The sequence below is a fragment of the Berghia stephanieae genome, chromosome 2, assembly GCF_034508935.2.
Source record: "Berghia stephanieae isolate SIO BIC M18660-M18661 chromosome 2, UCSD_Bste_1.3, whole genome shotgun sequence".
Lineage (NCBI taxonomy): Eukaryota > Metazoa > Mollusca > Gastropoda > Nudibranchia > Aeolidiidae > Berghia > Berghia stephanieae.
Genome location: NC_088361.1, coordinates 61,787,045 through 61,812,109, shown reverse-complemented (window position 1 = coordinate 61,812,109; position 25,065 = coordinate 61,787,045). Strand labels below are relative to the sequence as shown.

The window sequence follows — 25,065 nt, the reverse complement described above, 5'->3', positions numbered from 1 at the left end:
GTTGTCTCTTTTATTTCTCCCTATCACTATCATGTTTAATTTGTTTCATTCGTCTTGGTTTCCTTGTTCTCTCGTTAGGATTTTTAGTGTCCAGAGAAACGATGTTTTATTATTATTATTATTATTATTATTATTATTATTATTATTATTATTATTATTATTATTATTATTATTATTATTATTATTATTTATTATTATTATTACTATTATTATTATTATTATTATTATTATTATTATTATTATTGTTATTATTATAAGTTTGTATAGAACGCTGTTGTCTCTATAGTCTCAAAATCACGTATGGGGATCAAAGACTCCTTTTGAAACAATAGAATAAAGTAAACAATTACATGTATTTAAAGTAAAACAATAAATATCAATTCTATATCCATTTTAATACTTTTGTTTGTTATTTATTATATCCCATGAAAATGTATATTCATCTATGATATAGACCATTGATACCATCACGTTGGTGGGTTCTTTACAATGCTGGTTGCATCAATGTCTACTTATTCGAGAGAAGTAATTTTTTCCTTGCTATAAATGGCCGTTGCGATAGACTAGCGTCATATCCAAATGGTAGCAAGTAATTGCTATTGTCCCTTTCACTTTCACGTTGTAGAAACCTGGATAAACTTCGGCTCCTAGGGCCTAATGGCTCTGAAGGACTAAATTTTAAAAATATCTAAATGGAAGCGTCCGCAATCTACAAGTACATGGTACTTTATCCCCGTAAATTTCGCATTTATTTTGGAAATATAATAACAAAAAAGGCTTACCCCTTTTATGCCAGGGGTCTGCATTGAGTGCCCGCTTTAATGCCGGCAATTTTAACCCAGAATGATTTCACTATCATGTCAATGTCCCTCTAAATGCCCTGAATTAAAATAGCCTAAGATATGGTTGTATCGGCAGTAAAGAAAAGCATTTTTGTTAAACTTCATTTCTCTTCAAGGTTTATTCTGCATGCCATCGAACTGCATAAAGCGATTGGCATATTGAACAATAGATTTGTAACATCGAATGGTATGCAATTACCTGATTGGACAGTTATTGCATATGTCCTTGTGTCTCCAAGGGTCAATTAGATAGAATAAATTAAGTTTTCTTATGAGTTTTATCCAAATTATGTATGATAAAACCATTGATGATATGGGGAAGGGGAATAATCCAGGAAATAAGAAATGTGTGAATGGGTTTTATTCGACGTTTACTTACTTTGCAGGTTTATTTTCAGAAGAAAAAAAATAAAAATAAATAGATTTATTAAATATATATCCATGTAACTATCTCAGCCATGGATCGCTGCCGGGACAGGGGCAAAAGCATCCAATTGCAAGGAAAGAGAGGTGAGAAAGGAAAAAAACAAAAATAATAACAGAATTAATGTGTGTGTGAACTTAATCCTGAAAATTGAATTTTAGTCAAAATGTGAAATTTGGCTTATTTAGTGACAAAACAAATCAAATTACATCATCTTGGATTTTGTGTTTCTGATCATTAAACTGTTTGTGCTATATTCACTTTTCAGTATTTATTGCTCCAACACCTACAAACAGTGAAATCCAGATAAAGTCAATACCATCGGACCAAGGTGGTTGACTTTATCCATTACCACTGGAACATCATAGAGATTTTAAAAAGATTTGAAGCACAAAATCCAACAAAGAGGAATACACTCAAATGCTTACCTTATACATTTAAAATAACAAATATAATAATACGTAACAGAGAGATGATTTACAAGGAAAAAAATATCATCTCCCAAAACAATAACTATGTACATGTATTTGACTGTTTCCCTCCCAGCCAGGACTCCGACCAGGGTCAGGAAAAAAACAAGTAATCTCATTCCAAGACAAAGACAGAACGCATGTATGTTGGAAAACAGATATAAGGGGATAGAAGACACAGTATGTACCCCCCTGCCCACTATGGGAGGTCAGGATCCCCACCCAGAGTTAAAAACATCTAAGAAAAAATAAAATAAAGGGATCTGGTTTAACCAGGGAACAAAAGAATATCCCAAAAGTTTCTATCAATGTGACTAGTTTGAGATTCCTTAAAAGTCCCATCTAGGCACGAGCATAGGATCCCACTAAGAGAAAATCAATCAAAGGCTTACAAAATACTATAATCAAAGTAAAGTATACAGAACGATGATTTACAACGAAAATAAAAAATAATCTCCTGAAACCATTGTTTTATATTTGATTATTTCCTTCTCAACAAAGGAAATGGGTCAGAGTCAGATCAAAAACAAATACTCTGTAATCTCATTCTAAGATCCTGGAAGAGGAAAACAATGGGGTTTAGAAAACAGCTGTAATCTCATTCTAAGATCCTGGAAGAGGAAAACAATGGGGTTTAGAAAACAGCTAGAGTGATCGCCACACGTCCACAAAAGATCCCGCCCCAATAGACACCTGAACACGCTCCAAAGCAAAAGTTTCTTAATCTCTATTTCATTCTCCTGATCGAGGTGGAGGTGGTCGTAGAGGAGACATGAGAGATGACTTTGCAGTAAGGGGCATCCAATAAGATATGTCCTCAGCTTTCCTGATTAACAGCATTCATAATCAGTGAATGACAAAAAGTTGGAAATCACGCCACCTTGTGTTCCGAACAAGTTGTTTGTTTGGTTTTTAGGGTTTTACGGCGATTGCAACACATTTAGGTTATATCAGTGCCAGTAAAAAGAAAGACAATGGGATAGTCAAATTCTAGAATTACAATTAAAGCACCCGAGGAAAAGTAAGACAAAAAGGAACTGGGAACAAATAGGGATCAGATGAACTCGTAGATTCCAAGAGCATACCATCAATGTACTAAGTGAGATCACCTATAACTCTCATCTGGACACCAGCACAGGACTCAACTGCGAGTAACAGTAACACACGCAAATGCTTACATCATACATTCAAAAATAACAAATATCACAATACATGACAGAGTTGATTTACAAGGAAAAAAACATCATCCCCCGAAAAATAACTATACATTTGACTGTACTGTTCCCCTCCCAGCCAAGGACTCCAACCAGGGCCAGGACAAAACCAAGTAATCTTATTCCAAGACAAAGACAGAAAGCAAATTGGAAAAGAGATATAAGGGGAAAGAAGACACAGTAAGTGTGACCTTGTCCACTATAGGAGGCCAGGAAACTCATCCAGTTAAAAATAAGTAACAGTGAGAAAAAAACGACAAAGATGTTTACAAATACTCAAAATATTATTTATTTCATTTATCAATAAAATAAGTATAATCAATATGATACATTAAGCAGATTAATAGAAACAAATAAACTTAAGGGTGCTATGAGCGACTCCCCATCGATAAATCATCTCATATAAGAGGCAAGGGGGGACAAACTCATTGGGAATCCATGACATAAAATATACGGCCTTCTGTGACTTCCAAGTTTATTTTGTTTTGAAACACATGTTACTGTAATTAGCCATTACTCAAAGCGTCCCCACACAAAAATGCTTATATCAATTTAGACTGATCTGTGTAAAAATAGTGTTCAGTGATTTTCATCCACAAGTTTTGATACTGTCATGACCGGGGCGTAAATTCTATTTTCTTTCAAATCTAACGAAATGTGAGCAAAGAATCTTATCTTATGGAATGTTTGATCGTAAAATTATTGGATAAAAGATATAATTTTCATTCTGTGGTCCAGAGCCATCTTCAATTTGGTTAATAATTAAATAACTGAACAAAGGTTGTACGTGTTTGTTTATTCACTTACTAAATTCTAGTAGTGCGTTTAACGGCGGTTATAACTGGAGTAGGTACTTTAAACCGACAGACAAAAGGAAAAATGTATATTTAATGTAACATTTAAGGATTTTGGATTTTCCAGCGCTTACAAGCGCCGATGAAAAGGTAAGACAATGAGGCAGCATAAAATAAAAGAGAAACAACCTAAAGAGAAATCAACTAAGGTGTCTTCATATATTATTAAAAATTAAATGTATCAAACTCCTGCACATACAATGTCCGTGGAAAGGGACACATTCATTTCATATGTTTACAACATCATAATACAATTGATGCTATGCATTTAGCTAAAATACATCATCCGACAGCTGGATATAACGTACCAACACAAAACGATATGTAACCTTAAACAAAACCTGAGCGACATTAATTTTATTTCTTCTGTAAAGGAGAAAGCACTCGAACGTGTAGGCAATAAAGAATTTGGTTTGTTTGTATTTAAAGGTTTTACTGGGCTTGCAACATATTTAGGTCATTTCAGCACCAGTAAAATGGAAGAGTAAAAATATATTCTAGATTTACAATTAAAAGCACACGAAAAAATGTAAGACAAAGAAGACAGGCTCTACTAGGGAACAAGTAGATTCCAAGAGCATACTATCAGTATTTAGTTTGATATCACCTAAAAGTCTGTTTGTTTTTAAGGGTATTACTGCACTGGCAACACATTTGGGTCATTTCAGCGTTAGTAAAATGGAATAAAATGGGATAGTAAAGATATCCTAGCTTTACAATTAAAAGCACACGAGAAAAAGTTAGGTTCAACGAGGGAACATGTTTTGTTTTTAAGAGTTTTACGGCGCTTGCAACACATTAAGGTCATATCAGCGCCAGTAAAAAAAGAAGAAAATGGGATAGTTCTAGAATTACTATTAAAGCACCCAAGAAAAGGTAAGACAAAGAGGAATTTGTTCAAATAGTAAATTCCAAGAGCACACTATCAAAGTACTTAGTTTTAGATCACCTAAAAGTCTCATCCACACACAAGCACAGATACCAACTAAGAGGGATACACTCAAATGTTTAAAACTCATATATAATATGTAAACAAAACAATACAATTCGTAACAGGGAGATGATTTACAAGGAAAAAAATATCATCTCCCAAAACTCTAATTATATATTTGACTGTTTCCCTCTCAGCTAGGGTATCCAGCCATGGCCAGGACAAAACCAAGTAATCTCATTCCAAGACAAAGACAGAAAGCATGTTGGAAAACAGACATAGGGGGATAGAAGACACAGTATGTACCTCCCTGCCCACTATGGGAGGTCAGGAACCCCGCCCAGAACGAGGGAACAGATTTAGATTCCTAGATAGAGCATACTATCAGTGTACATAATTGGAATTGATCGGAATTATTCATTTTTAAAACTTAATGAAACGATAAATATTAAGTAGGACTGAGTTCTTACCATATTGTTAAATTTTCTTGCCAGTCATTGTAGTTTGGTTCCAATGTATAAATAGATTACCGTTTGAAGTGATAACAATAACACACACAAAAACACCCACACCCACACAAACACACACAAAGAAAAATGGTTCTTTTGATTGAAATCATTAAAATGAAATTTGATTTCTATTTTTTTACAATATAATATTGTGAAACAAAATTTTTCAGAGGCAAAATACGGATGCCCCAATAAAGCTCTTAAAATGACAGCTGATTGTCACACATCTATCTCAGTTACTTTTCTTCAATATCACAAAGATTAACTATCTTGCAAGAATGTGTATTCAAAATATTAATTATAACTTACATGATTTAATTTCATTGTATGATTCACATTATTTAATTGCCTTTTTAAAATGACAAGCAAAACATTTTTTTAAAAATAAAACAATAAAATAAAATAATTTTTTGAAAACCTCTGTTTAAAAAAAAGGCCAAGTCCGGATCAAACAGCTTTACAGAATTTAAAACTAAATAATTTTTTAAAAATAAAATTAAAGTACCACCACCACCATCACCATTATTATCACCCCCACTTCATCCTACATTACCACCACAACCATCACCTACATCACATCGTTCTCCTCCTCATTATCATCAGAATTTGCAATCATCTCAATTATCAAAAATATGTAATACTGAAAATGGGGCGAACTGGAGATCAGTCGACAGGGTACGTGTTTTAATCAATTCACTGCCAAACTCTGGAAAAACTTGTATTTCAAAACACAAAGTCCCAGGTTTGAGAGTTTTTGCCAAGATGAAGGTCATTTAAATTGATCGATATTTGAGGAAATGTTTTCTGTCTAATTTTTTAAATACCAGTTTTTCTAGAGAACGGTAGTTAACTGGTTCAAGCCCTTGAAATTATAAGAAAGAAAGAGCATGGGATAAGCCCTCTAGAAAGGCAGAAAGTATTGTATTTACTTTTTAATGATAAAATATAGATGACTTCAACTTGACAAATGCGGGAAACCCCTTCGACAGAAATGACAGTCGGGAATAAAATACAATATGAATCGGGGTAAACATTTCATGAAGCATGCGATCGTATATATCAATCAATAAACTCACAGAAAAGCTGAAAGGAAGTATTCTGTATTCAAAGAGGTTTTAAAGGAGGACGGGAAGGTACTGTGTCTGGTATCTGCTGAAAGCGAGCAGAATGTGTGAAAGCATGTTGTGAAAAGTTTGACTTAGAAGTCAATCGATCCAAGTACGAGGAAGGAAATATGTGGAGAGAGCGATTGTAGATAGAAAGAAGAGACAACATGTAGTTGGTTTGTTTCTTTTGTTTTTAAGGGTTTTACGGCACTTGCAACACATTTAGGATATATCAGCGACAGTAAAAAGGAAGAAATTGGGATAGTCAAATTCTTGAATTACAATTAAAGCACCTAGAAAAAGTAAGACAAGGGGGAACTGGCAACAAATAGGGATCAGATGTAGATTCCAAGAGCATACCATCAATGTACTTAGTTTGAGATCACCTATAAGTCTTATCCCGACACAAGCACAAGATCCAATTAAGAGGAATACACTCAAATGCTTACATTATACATTCAAAATAACAAATATTAATAATACAAAACAGAGAGATTATTTACAAAGGAAAAAATATCATCTTCCAAAACAGTAACTATGCATTTGACTTTGTCTAGTTCCCTCCCAGCCAAGGACTCTGGTCAGGGTCAGGACAAAACCAAGTAATCTCATTCCAAGACAAAGACAGAAAGCAAATTCGAAAACAGCTATAAGGGGATAGAAGACACAGTAAATGCCACCCTGCCCACTATTGGAGGCCAGGAAACCCACCCAGACAAGTAGTTGGGAGCAGAGCCATGGATGCACTTAAAATAGTTACAGTACAGGCAAGTTTGTAAGCAATCCACTTCACCCTGGGAATGGGAAGCCAATGCAATGACAGCAAGACTGGGGTGATGTGATCAGACTTTTTTATATTTTGTAACAATACGAGCAGCTTTATTTAGGAGTAGCTGCAGTCTTGCAATCGAGCTTTTTGGCAACCCGTAGAGGAGGTAGTTGCAATAGTAAAGTCTAGAGGTAATCATGGAGTGAACTAGCATTTTGCATTTATCATGTACTTCAGTAATTGCAAAACAATTAATTAAAAAATTTTGGATTTCCAGTTTGATCCTGATAATAACCTTATGGAAAGGACATATTCTAGTAATGTACGATAAATAACCAAAAAAAATATATATATATATATATATATATATAAAGTGAAAATAAATAAAATTCATAACCTAAATAATCACATTTAATCGAAACATGTTTGTACTTGTACAAATTGAACTTAAGTAGTTCTGACATCAGGTTTTATTTCAAAGCCGTTGAGAAATGGCATCCTTCTCAATACCTTCTATTTTTTCTCACCAAAGGCAACAACTAATCATGTAAACAATACAATTGTTAAAGGATAAGGCTATTAAAACAAGATTCAAACTGTGAGCATATTTAAGGAAAAGGTTGGCAGTGAAAAAAAAAAAATCTTTAATTGGGACAACAGGATTTTGTAATATTGTTAAAAATGTTAAAAATGATGTTCTTATTTACAATATGACAATTGTTTTGTTTTATTTATATTTTTCTAATCCAATGGCATTGGAAACGCATGTAAACGGCTGCCATCTTGGATATTTTTTTCTTTTTTGCCTATTCTCAAAAGAGACATTTATCAATAAGTTATGCATGCGGTCACACCAAACTTTGTATATCCTTTGATGTTTACTAAATACAGTTTTTGTCAGATTTTATCAAAGATAAGTTTAAAAATGTATTTTTACATAATTTATTGCATTTTGTCCTGTTTCTTTATATTTAAAGGTGTCAAAATTGGAGAGAAAAAAAGTTTTTGCTCATATCAATTTTAAAAATGTTACAAAATCTTAATTTTATTATGGATAAATCTATGATGTGAATTTCAAACGTTTCCAAACTTAAGTCTTTGTTGAATGTAATTTTAAATGAAATAAAATGTAACTTTGTAGAAATTTTACTTATAAAAAACAAAACAAATAAAAAGTATTTGACTCCACCATCCAATAAAGTGTTAGTAGGATGTAAAAACTTGCATTGTCCATCAACCGATGAAAATAAAATTACCTGATCTCATACAATCAACAAATTTAGTGAAAAAAAATTTGATTTTGACCATGAAGCGTAGTGGCCATAGAATGAAAATTTGGGAAAAACTTAAAATCAAACAGTTCGATATTGACCGTCGATTTTCACTGTCAACCGTCCCCTAAATAAAATAACCTTCAACCAACTTCCTCCTGATCAAGTGTCCAGCAAAAATAAATCAAATTGGAAAAATCAATATTACATAACTATAATAATAATGATACATCACAATATTTTCGTTTAAAATCAAAATAGATCAATTTCAATGCGCTTTAAAAAAATAAAAAAATTTGCCATGGTTTTACTTCATATATATAGTTTTATTATACTTGTACTATACATATAATAAAAATTTCTGGCAATATTTGAAACGTGACAGTTTCACATATTCTCAACAACAAATATTTTGTTTAAATGCATGAACAATTATTTGATTGATTGTTTGTTTTTGTTTTTAAGGGTTTTACAGTGCTTGAACACATTAAGGTCACAAAGGGGAATTATACAAATAGGAAATAAGTGTAGATTCCAAGAGCATACTATCATTGTGCATAGTTTGACATCACCTAAAAGTCTCATCCGGACACGAGCACAGGATCCCAATAAGAGGAATACACTCATATGCTTACATTATAAATTCAAAACAACAAATATAATAATACATAACAGAGAGATGATTTACAAGAAATAAACATATCATCTCCCAAAACATTAAATATGCATTTGACTGTTTCCCTCCCTGTCAAGGACTCTGGCCAGGACAAAACCAAGTGATCTCATTCCAAGACAAAGACAGAAAGCAAATTGGAAAACAGCTATAAGGGGATAGAAGACACAATAAGTACCTCCCCGCCAACTATGGGAGGTCAGGAACCACCCATAATTATTTAATTAATATTGATATACTAACAAAGAGATAAATGAAACTCATCGAGAAAAAAAGAGGAAAAAAAGAAAGAAAACAGGAAGTTTTATAAAGTCTATTTTTTTTTTCAAAATATTTATCTTTATGACCATTTGAAATTGAGTTTAGTGTTCTGAGATAATTCAGGGTCCCATTCCAAATGGCCTAAATTACAAGTTTTTATTATGAAATTTGAATGTTGGTTTTGAACTGAATTGGGATGGGGGAATACCTGTCTTTTGTAATATATGGTACAGAAAAAAAGCATCATCACATATAAAATAAAGATCTTATTTGGATACTTTTCTGTGGAGAATTAGATTAGTAATAGGCACACAAATAATCACAGACCACCATGATCTCCTATAATACCAAAAATGATTATTAATGACATGATAAAATACAGATTTTAACATCAAAATGCGTAACAATTATAATATTCAACAAATGTTGGGTGGTGATATTAGTTATAAATGAGCATCTGAAAATGCATAGTAATAGTAACTCATAAAAATGAACAATCGGTGGGTGATACCATTAAATATTAGGCATTGGAAAAAAATAATGATCTAAAACTAGATAAATTTCTAAAGATAAAAATATATTTTAAAAATAAAAAATAAGTAAGTATGGCATGATCCAGTTTACATCATAATTACCATCATGAGACATAAAACTTTTGAAATATTCAATTTGCAGAATTTGTTTTTGTTTGATTCAATTTTTGTTTTATTTATTTACTTATTTATTATTTTAGGTGCTTACAACACTATTAAATCCTTTCAGGGTCAGTAAAAAGGAGACGATATATCATTTTGTAGCTAGTCTGAAACCAATTAAATTAAAAGTCACAGCCACAATGGGGATATACTCAGATGGTTACAAAATTAGTGTTACAATAATAACCTACACAATGACATTACAATGGAGAGATGATTTTAAAAGAAAAAAAAATAGCATCTCACATTTAAAAAAATATAACTCCATCCAACAGTTATTCCCCATTCCAGAGAATAAAAAACACAGAAAGGGCCCAGGTGAAACTAAATGGTTCCATTTTCGAAGAAAGACACAAAATCCTTAGGATAAAGGACTTGGTGGGAAAGAACAGATAGCAAAAACGTGGACCAATGAAGACTATTGGCCCTGGGGATGGGTGTCCATTATTCTCAAGCCTTAAGAATATGCATGCTTTCAGTTAAGAATTTTTTACAGATGATGAATGTGTAATTTTTAAAAATGAAACGGAGATAAATAATTCTCAAGAATTACTTGATAATTACGAGTTCTGAAGAGATAATTTACACCGGTACCACTTGAGTTAAAAGTAAACATGTAATTAATTAAAACGAGTGAAAATGAAGATGATCAATTAATATAAGATATATAGATTTTATCTACGAGAAGTCCTCACTTTCAGACAACAAAGGAACAAGAGATACAGTGATCAACGTTGATCTAAAAATCAACCTCTGTCAATAGTGAAATGTCCAAAAAGCTTCAAATTAATTCACATTATCATTTCAACCTGTGGTGCTCAGATTAAAAATGAAAATCCAAAAAAGTAAGTATTCAAATTTTTATCTTCCACCAGTGCCTGCTCTCCAGTTTTTAAGTTTAATCTCTCACACAGAGCATTTCTCTCTCTTTTTTTTCATTTGAGGTACAAAAACCAATCTATGCCAATCTATGCAAGGTGAAATTTTTGGGGGTTTTTTAAAACCCAAAATTCTTTACAGTGGCACTTTTTTGTGAGAGGCATAAACATAGAAAAATAAGTTTGAGGAAATTCAGTTTTCTAACACCTAACATTAGGATGGAATAAGACAAATCTAATTCTCAGATCATCTATTTTGATTTGATTCAAACATATAAAAGCTCTAATCCCTGTTTGCCAGCAACACCAAAGTTTCAAAATTGAAGTATGAGAATCCTTTGTTTTGTTTTTGTTTTTTTTAAAGAGTTTTACGGCGCTTGCAGCACAATTAGGTCATATCGGCGCCAGTAAAAAAAGATGAAAATTGGATAGTAAAAACATTAAAAGGACTTGACGAAAAAGACAAAGTGGAATGGTACAAATAGGGAACAGATGTAGATTCCAAGAGCATACCATCAGTGTACTTAGTTTGAGGTTACCTAAATGTTTGTTTGTTTGTTTTTAAGGGTTTTACGGCGCTTGCAACACATTAAGGTCATATCAGCGCCAGTAAAAAGGGAAAAAAATGGGATAGTAAAAAGTTCTAGAATTACAATTAAAACACCCAAAAATAAGGCAGACAAAGGGGAATTGGTTCAAAAGAGAACAGATGTAGATTCCAAGAGCACACTATCAGTGCACTTAGTTTGAGATCACACTAAAAGTCTCATCCAGACACAAGCACAGGTCCCAACTAAGAGGAATACACTCAAATGTTTACAAATCATATATAATACATAAATAAAACATAATAGAGTGCATAACAGAGAGATGATTTACAAGGAAAAAAATATCATCTTCCAAAACCAACTATACATTTGACTGTTTCCCTCCCAGCCAAGGTATCCGGCCGGGGCCAGTACAAAACCAAGTAATCTCATTCCAAGACAAAGACAGAAAGCATGTTGGAAAACAGACATAGGGGGATAGAAGACATAGTATGTACCTCCCTGCCCGCTATGGGAGGTCAGGATCCCCATCCAGTACCTAAATGGTTCATCCAGACACCAGCACAAGATCCCACTAAAAGGAATACACTCAAATGTTTACAAATCATATGTTAAAAAACAAAGAAGTAAAAAATAGAACAATACATAAAAGAGAGATGATTTACAAGGAAAAAAATATCACCTCCCAAAACTATAACTATACATTCAACTGTTTCCCTCCCAGCTAAGGGCTCTGGCCAGGGTCAGGACAAAACTTAGTTATCCCATTCCAAGACAAAGACAGAATGCAATTGGAAAACAGATACAGGGGGATAGAAGATACAGCAAGAACCTGCCAGCCCACTATGAGAGGTCGGGAACCCCACCCAGAGAATCTTTTGTCTTTCTGACTGAAACATATCAAAATGACTAAATAGTGGAAGACTGAACAAAATGAATCACTTTAAATCTTACATCTCAATAAATCTGGGTATTAAAGCTTGAGCGAGAAAGACTAGGAAATATAAGCTAGTAACACTAGAAATAGAATTTGAATCTGACCTTTCCATGATAGTAGTAGTGATAATAATAATAATAATAATAATAATAATAATAATAATAATAATAATAAAAATAATAATAATAATAATAATAATAATAATAATAATAATAATAATGTTAATAATAATAATAATAATAATAATAATAATAATAATAATAATAATAATAATAATAATAATAATAATAATAATAATAATAATAATAATAATAATAATAATAATAAACCGCATTGTGCTTATCAGAACTATACAGAGTATTCATAATATTCATACAATTATCAGATTATACTACAGCATAACTTATAATATTACTACAGACAACATACTGAATCCACGGCATGCTTTCGACAAACATTTAAAATATATGGAACAGTGACCATAACATTGTTTAAACAAAATTATATGCATGACAAATGATCTTGCGGTAAGTGCAAATTTTGACCAGCAGCCAATAAAGGTCTTGTAAGACAAAGTGTGATGTGGGCATTTGTTTTATAAAAGTGTTTTTTATCCATAGTTGAGTAACTTACTACTCCATTCTAACTCAGTCTGAGATACCACATGACTAAAATGTGAATATCAAGCATCAGTTCAAAAAGAGAAATCAACCAATCAACAATAAATGAAAAACAATTTTTAAAACTTAACACCATGAAAGTGGTAGACTAAGCACTTTACCTTAGTCAACAAGAGAGCACAAGAGGTGGGTAATACTGGCATTATAAATGCTTGATTCATGACAACAACATGACATAGACATGGAATATTGTATTTCATTCACTGCATTGTTTATCATCATTTCATTGACAATAAAGAAGAAATAGAAAAACAAGTCTACAACTACAAATTTTTTCCCTCTCAAAAACCCGTTAAACATGAATAGTGCACACAAAAAAAAGCACAACAGATGTATCTTTATTAAGAATTGAAAAGGTCAATAATTGTTCACCCCCTCATTATCAGAGAATTCTCCCCCCCCCCCCTTGCCCGATGACTACTAGGAGTGCAACAGTCAATAGCATTGGATTTGGTATAGTCACCTGGAACAACTACAAAAGACGTTTAACTTTTACATCATGGCACAAGACCGAAGGGATAGAGCTCAGCTGGTCGCTGGTTCGGATAAGTAAGTCCATAGAAATGAATTTGAATGACGTCCACTTTAACCCTGTCACAGTTGGAATTTAAGTCCATAATAGTTGTTAAAAAGGTATGTTTTTAAATGTTTTTTAAAAGAATACTTTGAGTCTAAAAATCTAATGTCCTTGGGCAGGCTGTTCCAAATTTGAGGCCCTGCAAATTTAAAAGATCTTTCACCATATGATTTTAGCCTCACGTTGGGTTTTTTAAAAGACACTGACTTAGACGAATGTAAATTGGGACCAGGTGAATAAAAGTTAAGATGATCTTTAAGGCAGGATGGCGCTTCATTATTTTCTTTAGAGATATTTTGGTGGCAAACGCATGCTATTTTATAATTAATACGAGCCTCAACAGGCAACCAATGAAGATTCATGAGTGATTGTCTGGTTTGTACAGTTGTTCTTGTGACAATATGAGCTGCAATGTTTTCAATGTGCTGTAATTTAGAAATTTGTTTCGCTGGAAGGTCTATCAAAAGACTAATTTCTCCAAAGAAAGTAATACCAAAAAAAATTACGGTGACATAAAGTTGGAGTACAAGTTTGGATCTTTAAGAATAAATCCAGAACATTTTGATTTAAAAAAAAAAAACGAATTCTTTGTAAATTGAATGAAAATATGATTTGGCAAGAATCTGACCGATAGCAGACTAGATAGATGGTGCTTTCAAGCATATAAAACCAGATGAAATGATATTAACACTCTTATCTTCATAGCAATAAATCGAGCAAAGCAAAAATTTTGATTTAGAAATAAACATAAACATATTATGAGTTTACAAGTCTATGCTGATATTCTTGATTTTGTTACCAAGGATGTTATGGCACTTACATACTTATGGGTCATTTCAGTTTTAGTTAAAAGGAAACTGATAGAACAGTCAAAAGATGGTGGACATGCCATTGCGCAAGTCACAAAAAGCGATAAGAAAAGAGCAATATCTCTGTGTGCCTGATCTGAGACTGCATATTACAATGAAAAAAATATCATCCCCCTTCCCCAAATAAAATAATAGATAAATAAATTAAATTAAATTTTTTTTTTTAAATGAATGCCAGTTTTACTCTCAGCTAAATATCTCTGCTAGAGCTGACAATCCTCAGTCTGGCCCAAATTGAAAAAGAAAAGATCTCATTTCAGCTTTTCTACATATTAAAGGAAGAATAAGTTTAGTCAAATCACTAGCCAAATAAAAGGGATTTGGTTCCGAAAGGTATGATGGGACAGTATCTTCAAGACACGGATACAATGAAACGCACGCTTTGAGTTAAATCCTTTTCTCAACAGGCAGCCTTCTTCTTCTTCTTCTTCATTCCTCTGATGGACATCTATGGCTGCAGTCCGATATCTGCTATGAAGTCTGTGGTCCGCTTTAGGTCCTCAGCCTCACCATAGAGCTTTGTGTTGAGTGTTGTAGGGGTGACCCAGTGGTTCGAACGTTGCACGTTGTATAATGGGCAATCCATAAGCACATGTAAAGTGGTTTCATGGTCGGTTCCACATGGGCAATAAGGGGTTGTTCCAATACCTAGCTTTGTAAACATATGTCCTCTTAGTCTATTGTGTCCTGTTCGGAGGCGGAATAGAGTGACTTGGATACTTCGCTGAATGGCATGGATTGGATCCTGCTTGTTGTGTTCTAGGTGTGTGTCATTCCTTTCTTTGTCTATTTTTAGCTTTATTATTTTCTTTTGCTGATGGTAAGTGATTGACGACTTCGGTTGTTCCTTCTGGGCTCCTTCTTTGGCCAGTTGATCGGCAATTTCATTTCCATATATACCTACATGACTTGGAATCCACTGCAGCACAATTTTTCCTGTTTTATCAGATAAGCCCTCAAGGGCCTCCACAGTGTGTGCGGCTTCAGAGTCCTGGTAATTTTCAATAGACCGGAGAGCATCATCAGAGTCTGTCAAGTAAACCACATTTTTCCCGTATATTCTGTGATCTCTGGATAGTTCTTTTGTTGCATTGAGGATGGCTTTTTCTTCAGTTTTAGTACTTGTGCACATTGAACCCACTGATACAGATATTTTTGTTTCTGTTTTATCTGTCCAGTGTATGAGTGCACCAGCACCTCCATTCATGAGGGGGCCGGAAACTGAGCCATCTGTATAAACTCTTATCCAGTTGGTCATTGGGTATTTTTTATCGATCATCTTTAGGGTTTGAGCATTGTCATTATTGCTTCGAATGTTTTTCTTGTTGATGGTTATGGATTTTTGTTTCTTTTTCCACGGTGGTGGTTTGAGATTTGGGACATTGATTTGGGCAATATCTTCCTTTGGTGTCACTTTATATTCGCTCTCTAGTTTTTGTCCCAAGGCGATGAAGTTTTCCCTTTTGAGTCGATTCTCTTTCTTTTCCATTGTACTTGGATGCAGTGGTTGGGATTCCATGAATTTTATCTTTGAGAATTGTGTCACTATTTTTAAATTTCGTTGTTCTAACAGGCAGCCAATGCAGGTCATAAAGCAGAGGTCTGGCAGAATCACACTTAAGCATTATGAATACTAGTCTGGCACGGCTGTTCATATACACATATGAGCAAATAACGCTTTTTTTTTAATCAAACAAATGTATGACCTATTCAAACACAATAACTTTGTCATTGGTTGGGTTATAACACTTAACATATGAAATAAAAATACATTAATCTTGTAGTTGGGACAGGAGGTGATCACATTCATATTGCATTTTAGAGATCATGATACTCTATTCATTTCTAAAGTAATGAAGAATATGAATTTCATGCATTTGGATTTTTAACTAACCATATTTTCTTCATCAGCCAAGTGTTTCCGAACAACCAAAGATTTTTTTGATGAAAGAGAAGAGTTCTTTTGCTTTATCTTTGCTACCACCTTATCAACAATGTTGCCAGTCATTGGCTCATCCCCTTGTTGTGAAATCTTTCCTTGACCAATAGCTTTGTTATCATGTTTGTGAGTTACCACACCCATGTGTGAGATTCCATATGGCTTTAAATGGTAAATCAAATATTCCATGATATACATCATATTTGGAGACACGTAATGAAAGGTAATTGCAAAGTCACTGCAACAGTCTGGTCCCTGAAATGGTTGAAGGAATATCATTTTTGTAATCACAATTTTAAAGCATTGAGGAGAAGCACAAAATGGTAGTAAAATGAATAAAAAATATGTGGATATCTTTATCATAAAAAATGCATGTCAACATTATTTTCATCTTTAAAAAAAGTAGAATTTGAAATTAAATGACAGGTGATTGGAATGCCTCTTTTAATTAGACCAACCACTCAATTGGAATGATCTCTCAGTGACTGAATTTTTCATTATATGATTTCTACTGAGTAATCAGAATGCAAGCTGGTTAATTAAAACTATTTTAAAGGTTCATAATATTTTTTTAACCATCTGATCATAAGCAAAAATGCTCTTATTAAGACGAATAAGAAAAGTATTAGTATTATCTCATTCTTTAAAAAAAAAAAAAAGCAATGCACTGGCACTTTAGAAAGCCATTGAGTAACTTAAAACTCAATCGCTTACATGTGATTTGTTAGACTTACAAATTAGAATCTCATGGAGATAAATAATGAATTAGAGCAAAGGAAATGATAAAAATCTGTTGTTTGCTTTTGACGAGGCATATGGTTGAAATTGTGTAATGTGTTGTAAAACCTGTTGTCATAAATAAAGGGCAGATGACAAAACTGTCTGAAAATTTTCAGTAAACATATGGTAATTATGTTTAAAGTCAATATGCTTACACAAAGTGTAAAATGATGATGAGGAGAGTACAAAAACCATGGCGATATTGTCAGAAATTCGATATTTGTTGGACATTTTATATTTGTCTTTAATTTAGTTTAGATGTTTTAGAGTGAAATAGCGGTCCGATATGAATATGTGGTCAAGATAAAATGTCACTAATTCTTCTCCTCACTTTTGTCATGACAACACACAAGTAATGTTGAAAGTTATGAAAAATGGAAGACAACAGTTTTGAAAGGTAACAGAAAGGAACATATGTGTGTAACTATTGCCATAATGACCATAGCAGGTATATGTGTAAGCCTTATAGGGGGTTCCAAATATGATTGTCATCAGTGGAATCAGTTAATTGGAACATCGCTTAAATGGAATGATTTCTGTGGATCGTTGTAGTTCATTTAAGTGGCTTCAACTGTTATACATTTGGGAATAGTAAGCATGCAAAAGAGAGAGGAAAAAAAGAAAAAAAAAAGAAACATGACAGTAAGGTAATGTGTGTCTTAAATAGGGTGTTGCAGTTATGCTCATTACATCAGACATTACATGAAGCCTTGAGAACTTATATACATAAGATAATTGGAACACCAGTAAAAAATGTCATTTTAAAAGCATTCTACATCTGTAACAATTTGGTGTCATGAAACTCCTACAGTTTTTCCTAATTGAGCACTGCTACAGAAGAGGTTCTTGCTATTCTATTACACAGGAGTGTAAAACGACTGATGTCATGACAAATGGAATTGACTGGTGGATAAAGAAGAAGTAGTAAAAGGAAAGGGTGTGGGAGGGAGGAAAGAGTAATAAGAGTAGGATGAAAATAAAGAGGAAGAGGGTGACGGGAAGGATAAGGATGAGAAGGAGGAGGAGAGAGAAGAGGAGGAAAATGATGCTAATAATGATGATGATGATTATGAGGAGGAGGAGGAGGAGAAAAAGGATGAAGAAGAAGAAGAAGAAGAAGAAGAAGAAGAAGAAGAAGAAGAAGAAGAAGAAGAAGAAGAAGAAGAAGAAGAAGAAGAAGAAGAAGAAGAAGAAGAAGAAGAAGAAGAAGAAGAAGAAGAGGAGGAGGAGGAGAAAATGAAAGAGTTTATACCTGCTTCGCTGGGTAAAAATTATAAGACCAATACCACATGTCTTTTGGTAAAATGTCTGGAATGAGATGATGCTCTGGAACGAATGGATGGAATCTCTCACGGCCTAGCTCATCTCGAGAATCCCCTGCTGCCACTCCGACACTCTGGAGACAATTTCCAATTTCAACATCTTCTGCTCCTCCATGATCAGCTCGGCACACATTTGGATTATCCAAAGCCTGTTCAATGAACCTCTTAAGCGCTTCTTTACTCAACACATACCCTGCACCTCCACTCATGTACCCTTGGCTGACAAGGGGTTTGAATTTACGACCATAATAGACCGGCTGCTCCGGTGATTTATCTTGCAAAAAATAGCGAAGATTTTCAGCTATAAGGTAAGTGTCATCATCCAATTTCATGAACCAGTCAGCGTCATTAAAGTGGTGATCATACACATATTTGAATGCTGCTTTGGTCTTAGCCCACAGGTTATTCCGACCTTCCTGAAAATAAAGATTTGAAAAAAAAAAAAGCTATTATAATTAACTCATCAATATTTTTCAGTTGAATAGTAGGAATTATGCACCATTTTTAAGAAAAAAAAAAAGAAAAAAAGAATTTGCCTATTCGAATGGAACTATTTTGTAATTCTGAGACGAACTATCATATATGAAAACAAATGATATAAGCATGTTATATACTATTCATGAAAATCGATTTTATACCTCACTCCAGGCACAACTTACTTTGACTTGAAGAGCAATTGCTGGTAGATCAGCATTCTTTTCAGAACTCATAAAGAGCAAAGTGTTACATCGCTTCCCCCATGTAGCTTTAACATGTTTGGCTTTGGTATAGATATTGTCAGGACTGGTCATTACCCAGCACAAAACACGAATGTCCTTATAAAGTGTTTTAGCCACACTATCATCTTCACCTGAAATGAAATACATGACAGTTCTTTCCATTAGTATTTATAATTCATGATTTTTTAAATACTAATGCTATTTTGACAGTAAATTATTATGTTTTGATATTGTATTTTATAAACTAAAAGAATATAATCCATAAAACCACAAAACAAAAGCAGCAATATTCAATAATGACATACATTACTTCTGCACTATTTATCTCTATGTGATGCCCAACAAAAAAAAGCTGAGAGAATCCCTGCTTAAACAAATAGAAATGAATGATGTTGAAAGTTTCAGGCTTTGATCCCACTTTTTAATCAAAACAAATGCATTTAAGCACTATAACATTATAACAACTTTTTCCCCCTTGAGCAATTGAGGGGTCTATCATATTGTTAAATGGTATGGTATCAATTTAAATCCTAAGACATAAAAAATATATTATAATCAAACTGTGATTTTACTAGTAATAATAATAATAATCTATTATTAATTTCCTATTAAATATAGGGTTGAGGATCAAAGTGTTCCTAAAAGCCAATGTAAAATATATGTCATCGATAACAGAATTACTGGCAAATCTAAATATTATAATACTAATTTTTACAGAATAATATACGAGTAACTTGCAAACCTTCTTATTGTGTTTCAGCCTAATTCTATCATCCACTGACTCAATTTAATATGAAGAAAAAAAAAGTCGTAATACTCAGTCCTTTTTTACGGCATTGTATTGCGAGTATAATTATTTTTTTCTACGTAATTCTAGCAAATCCACAATAAAAATGTATGACGTAATTTTTAATTACTCTCTTGATACTCTCAAGTAATAATACTCGATTATTTCTTTTTTTTTTTTTAACTAGGATTGGCTGTCAACGTTGTTCAGTAGAGCCAATGTTAAATTTTTATTATCAAGCAGAGAATTACCAGCATATCTAAAAATGATAAAAGCCTGCTAGATCATAATCATTAGTCTTTTTATTTTTATATTTTTGGCGACTAGTAGGTGATTCTTGATCTTTAATTTGACCTTGGCCTTGGACTATCTGGCCATTTTCTATCAAGAGGCAGATTGTCCTTTACAAATGAAGGGGCAGATTGGCTTTTACCTGCAAAAGTAGAATGTCCATTGTATTCGTTTAGTTTAAGCTGCATAATTTCAGGTTTGCAAAACATTTCCTCAATAATTTTAATCTTTAAGGCAACAAGTCAATATGGGTGAAGCTAATTTATTTTATCTGTCCAATCAGAGGAATATGTTTTTAAACACAAAAAAATATGGTTTAGGCTATGGTTGAATTCAAATTATTTTATCTGTCCAACTGGAAGAAAAGTTTGTCGAATAGAATTTCATTTTTATCCATATCTGCGAAACATGATAATAAAATAATAATAATAATAATAATAATAATAATAATAATAATAATAAATAATAATTAATAATAATATCAAAATATCAGAATCTTTATTTTTTGAGAGCTCAGCAGCTCGCAATCAACTGATAAGTTGACAAGTTAACTGACAAGTTAACTTGGCCTTATTCCCATTTTTAATTTACCTTTGATAAAAAAAAAAGGTCAGCTTTTAAAATATCACAATAAACTCTATAAATTGGTTGACTTCATGGGCATTAAGGAAATCCATTAAGTTTGCTCATATCACTTTACAAGGGGTCCCATGGCAAGAGCAACACGAACATACGGATGCCTGTAAAGTGCTCATATATTACAATTACAATGCACATTGGTCACAGAGAAGTTAACAGGACTAAATTGAGCTTTTATATAGTTCAAAATTCACTAGACATGCTCAAGGCACTTTACAAGGGGTCCCTGGCCAACAGCAACATTTAACATGTAGGACAAGACATGACGCCTGTTAGGCGATATTACAATTTTTTCGGACAGAGACAATGCTGTTAACGGCCAGGTACTCATTTTACACCTGAGCACGGTGAGAGAATGTGAGTAAAGAGCATTCTCCAAGGACTCGACTATGAGCAGAGCGAGAGTCAAACCCAGGACCCCTTCCAATCCGAAAGCAAGTGTCATACCACATGACCACATAGCTGCACAAAAGGTCAATGTTCATAATAACCTGAGGGTTTGTTGAATCTGGGGTGACACATTTTGAAATAAATGTATGATGAATAACCTTGTTCTTGTACTTAAAAATTGGGAAAATGAATTAAATGGATTACCCTCCCCCCCTTTCCCCTGCCACATTGCCCTGCAAGCACCACAGCACTTGAAGGAATGATCCTTTACCCCTTAATAACTGGATTAATGGGAAAAGATGGTTGTGCCCAGGTATGTGAAGTGATCAGTGACTTCTAATTCCTCATTATCAATGTGAATTACTGGTGTAGAGGGGACATCCTGACCCATGACGTATATTTTCTTGATGCTGATAGTCAACCAGAATTCCCTGCTGTGCGGGAAAACCTGTCCATCAGCCGCTGAAGGTCGTCCTTGATGTGCGCCATCATGTATGGTAAACTAGCTTCTGGAAATCAACCAATTGGTTGTCCAGCTCTGCATTTCTATGATGTCTGCAAGCGAGACAAGAAATTGACAGGTATTAACTCAAACACAAGGAAATTGCTTGCTGATGACTGCAGTGGCTGGAGATATGATGAGGTGAAGGAGGGAGTCAAGAGATGTGAGGAGAGGAGAGGAGAGCAAGGAGGATTAGAACCAAGCACTAGACACACAACCAAACAACATATGAAGCAACTGCACTAGAGACTGCCATGCAAGGATCGGGCTGCTGAGTCACAACTGTCACTGCTCTTAACAAGACTGATGAGACTAAAAACACACAGGGTGCAAACCATCGTTTCTTGAAACGGAAGGATGCCGACTAATGGGAAAAGATTGATGGCTTATTCACCCATCTTTGTTCCATTAACCCCCCCCCCCCCCCCCCCCCCCCCCTCAATGTCATCATCTCAGAAGTTTAATATTTTCAATACTCCGATGAGTCTTATTCTTCTTCACACTTCCCCACTCTTTGTCATTTCCAACGATACGTGTATACATCATAGCTTCCTTAAATTATGGTACACACCCAACCTACAACAATGAGAAACAAAATAATCAGATTAAATACAATTGTGAATGTCATTGCTCCTAGCACTGCTTCAATACACTCTCACACATACAACGCTCCAACCCCTAGACCCTGACTGTTGGAGTATGAATGTGGAAGTGATCTGCCTGACAATGATGGTGTGTAATCAAGTAATAAAGCTGAGTTCTGAAAGCAATGCAAGACTTATTTTATTTAGGCCGGCTCTAATTCTCTGAACGCTCAGGAAATAAATTTGAACTCTATTTCTCCGAATGGTCAGCTAGACTCCAGTAGCTGATGGGTTACGGACTCGATGTCGATGCAAAAGTAAATGCTCAAACAGAGTGGATAGGGACTTCTCAAAAATATTCAAGCTAGCGTTTTTTAGGCACATTGTTGACAAAGACAGATTTTATCAAAAAGTTGTGCTATCGCGAGTACTCCATGGCCCATTCAGTTTTGCACTTCATGCTGCACTATCAAAGAGAGAACAGAAGTAAACCTAAATAACAAAGCCAAAGTCTCAAGACAGGAACAGAGGTTGAAAGACAGGATAGCACAAACTCAAGATAGAAGTCTAACAGAAAGTTGGGAATAAAAGACAGAGCACCCAAGCACTGGCAAAAGAAAACTCAAAAAAATGCATACACATTCATCAATCACACAGACACTCTTGTAAATAACCAAAAAAATCTTGAAAATGGAAACCGTTCGGAGAAATAGAGATCAAGTTTATATTCCTGGGCATTCAGAGAAATATTCAGTACCATTTATTTATGCCAATCTTGATGGTCTTTGCAGCTTTGTTTACTTCATTGTATCTGAAGTGTAAGGTTATCAACTTCGTTAAATGCAAGGTGGCTTTAGTACTGTCAAAATAATAAAATAATAAAAAATAAATTCCCTTTATTCATCCCATAGGGGAAATTTGTCTCTAGGGTCTATTCCAAGGGAAGACTGGAATAACCCAGGCGTCAGCCGCAGTGCAGCGCCGCAAATTGAGCTAGGGCGAGGTGACTTGCCCAAGGCCACACAGCGCAGCGAGGAATCGAACTCGGTACCTTTCGGGTACGAAGCGAAGACCGTACCGCTGAGCCACGCTGTCCCATATAGGGATATTATAAAAAATAGAAGAGATTTTTAAAGTTTTCGTTGAATACATGAGGTTTCATTGGATCCTACCTCTGCACTTTATTTTTAGACTTACCAGCCAGAAACCCAATTTGCACTGGAGTATAGAGAAAGACCCTGTCCAAGGACCCAACTTTGCATGCCACCTTGAGATTCCAGAAAGACTTTAAGATCAGAGGCTGAGTGAAAATGTCATACCATAAGACCACAAGGGGCACAAAATATCTTGTCTACCGGATTTTCAGCTGGCAGATCTACTAGGTCATAACAGACCAACTAATTTCTGAAAAATGAAAGGCTCTTATACCTACTTACTACTTCCAATATATTTTAAAATCCAACCTTACCTTTATGACTGTGAGAATGGCTATCTGCCCAATCAACTGACTTTTCTGGTCCCCTCAAGTGATCATTTTCGCCATGGCTATGAGGGTCTTTTGGAATAAAAGCAACAGGCCCTGCCCTGGATTTGTCAGCATACTTGAAAATGAATGTCAAAGTTGTTCCGAAAAAAATACCAAAGGCAAAAACTATAAAATGGCTCTTGCCAAAACTGTGTGGTAAGATCATCATCTAAATTAAAGGCAGACCGGGAACAGGACCTGAGTAGATGACAAATGAGTCTAATTTTATCTATAATTTATTTATTGATTTGAAAAATTAGCAGGGACTAAGATATCAAAGTTTGTGAGTGTGCCTCGGTCACTGACTGTCAGACAAGACGATAACCACGAAGGTGGTACTTATTATACTGACTCTGACACTGTTGGAGCTTGAGTTTGAAAGTGAAAATATTTTTGATTGCAATATTTAAGCCTTAGCAACTTCTATAAACCACGAAGAAGTACCACGTCGACGAGATATCATCCAATGGCACTGAAGTCTAAGCACCAAAAGGAAGAGATAACAACTTATTCCCTTCCACCTGTTATAGGTGAATACTGTGTCACTACTTGGACTCCTTTGCTGTGTACCTAATGTGCTATGCATTACGTTTAGCCTTGAGGCGTTGAAATAACATTGCTACCAGGTTGGCGTTTGGATGCGGAATTCGCATAATATCAGCATTTTTAAAGTTGTCATGAAAAACATGGGTTTGGCATTTTGAGTTTGTTTACTTGTTTATTGATTTATTTATTACCGTGTAATTTTAACATGCTTGATAGATAGATACGCAACAATGGCACAACATTTACTATTTTCACCCCTAATATAAGATGGCATTTTCATTGCTAAGTGGTAACAAAATAAGGATTTATTCTTAATAAATTTATGCATTTTGGGCAGCAGAATAAAAGCTAAAAACACGTATACAAAACAATGAATAATAATGTGAAATTGAATGCAAGCTTCAATTTAATTACAAAAAACAGATCAAATGAACGTTTCGGGTTTCCCCTTTATCAACTAATCAGGATGAATGAAAAACCATAGATGAATGAGATGATGTGGTAGTGGCGTAGTTAAGATGAATAATAATAAT

The 25,065-nt window shown here is 34.1% G+C and overlaps 1 protein-coding gene across 1 annotated transcript; it reads right to left on the bottom strand.

Annotated features, from left to right (window-relative positions):
• Positions 1 to 13,933: 13,933 nt before the first annotated feature.
• Positions 13,934 to 24,568, bottom strand: LOC144965285 (glycoprotein-N-acetylgalactosamine 3-beta-galactosyltransferase 1-like). The gene is made up of 4 exons (XM_078900470.1): positions 23,930 to 24,568; positions 19,209 to 19,399; positions 18,480 to 18,965; positions 13,934 to 16,702 (listed from the first exon to the last, which is right to left on the bottom strand). Exons 1-4 carry the CDS (start codon positions 24,153 to 24,155, stop codon positions 16,394 to 16,396), a joined length of 1,212 nt encoding a protein of 403 aa, XP_078756596.1. The 5' UTR covers positions 24,156 to 24,568; the 3' UTR covers positions 13,934 to 16,393.
• Positions 24,569 to 25,065: the final 497 nt, after the last annotated feature.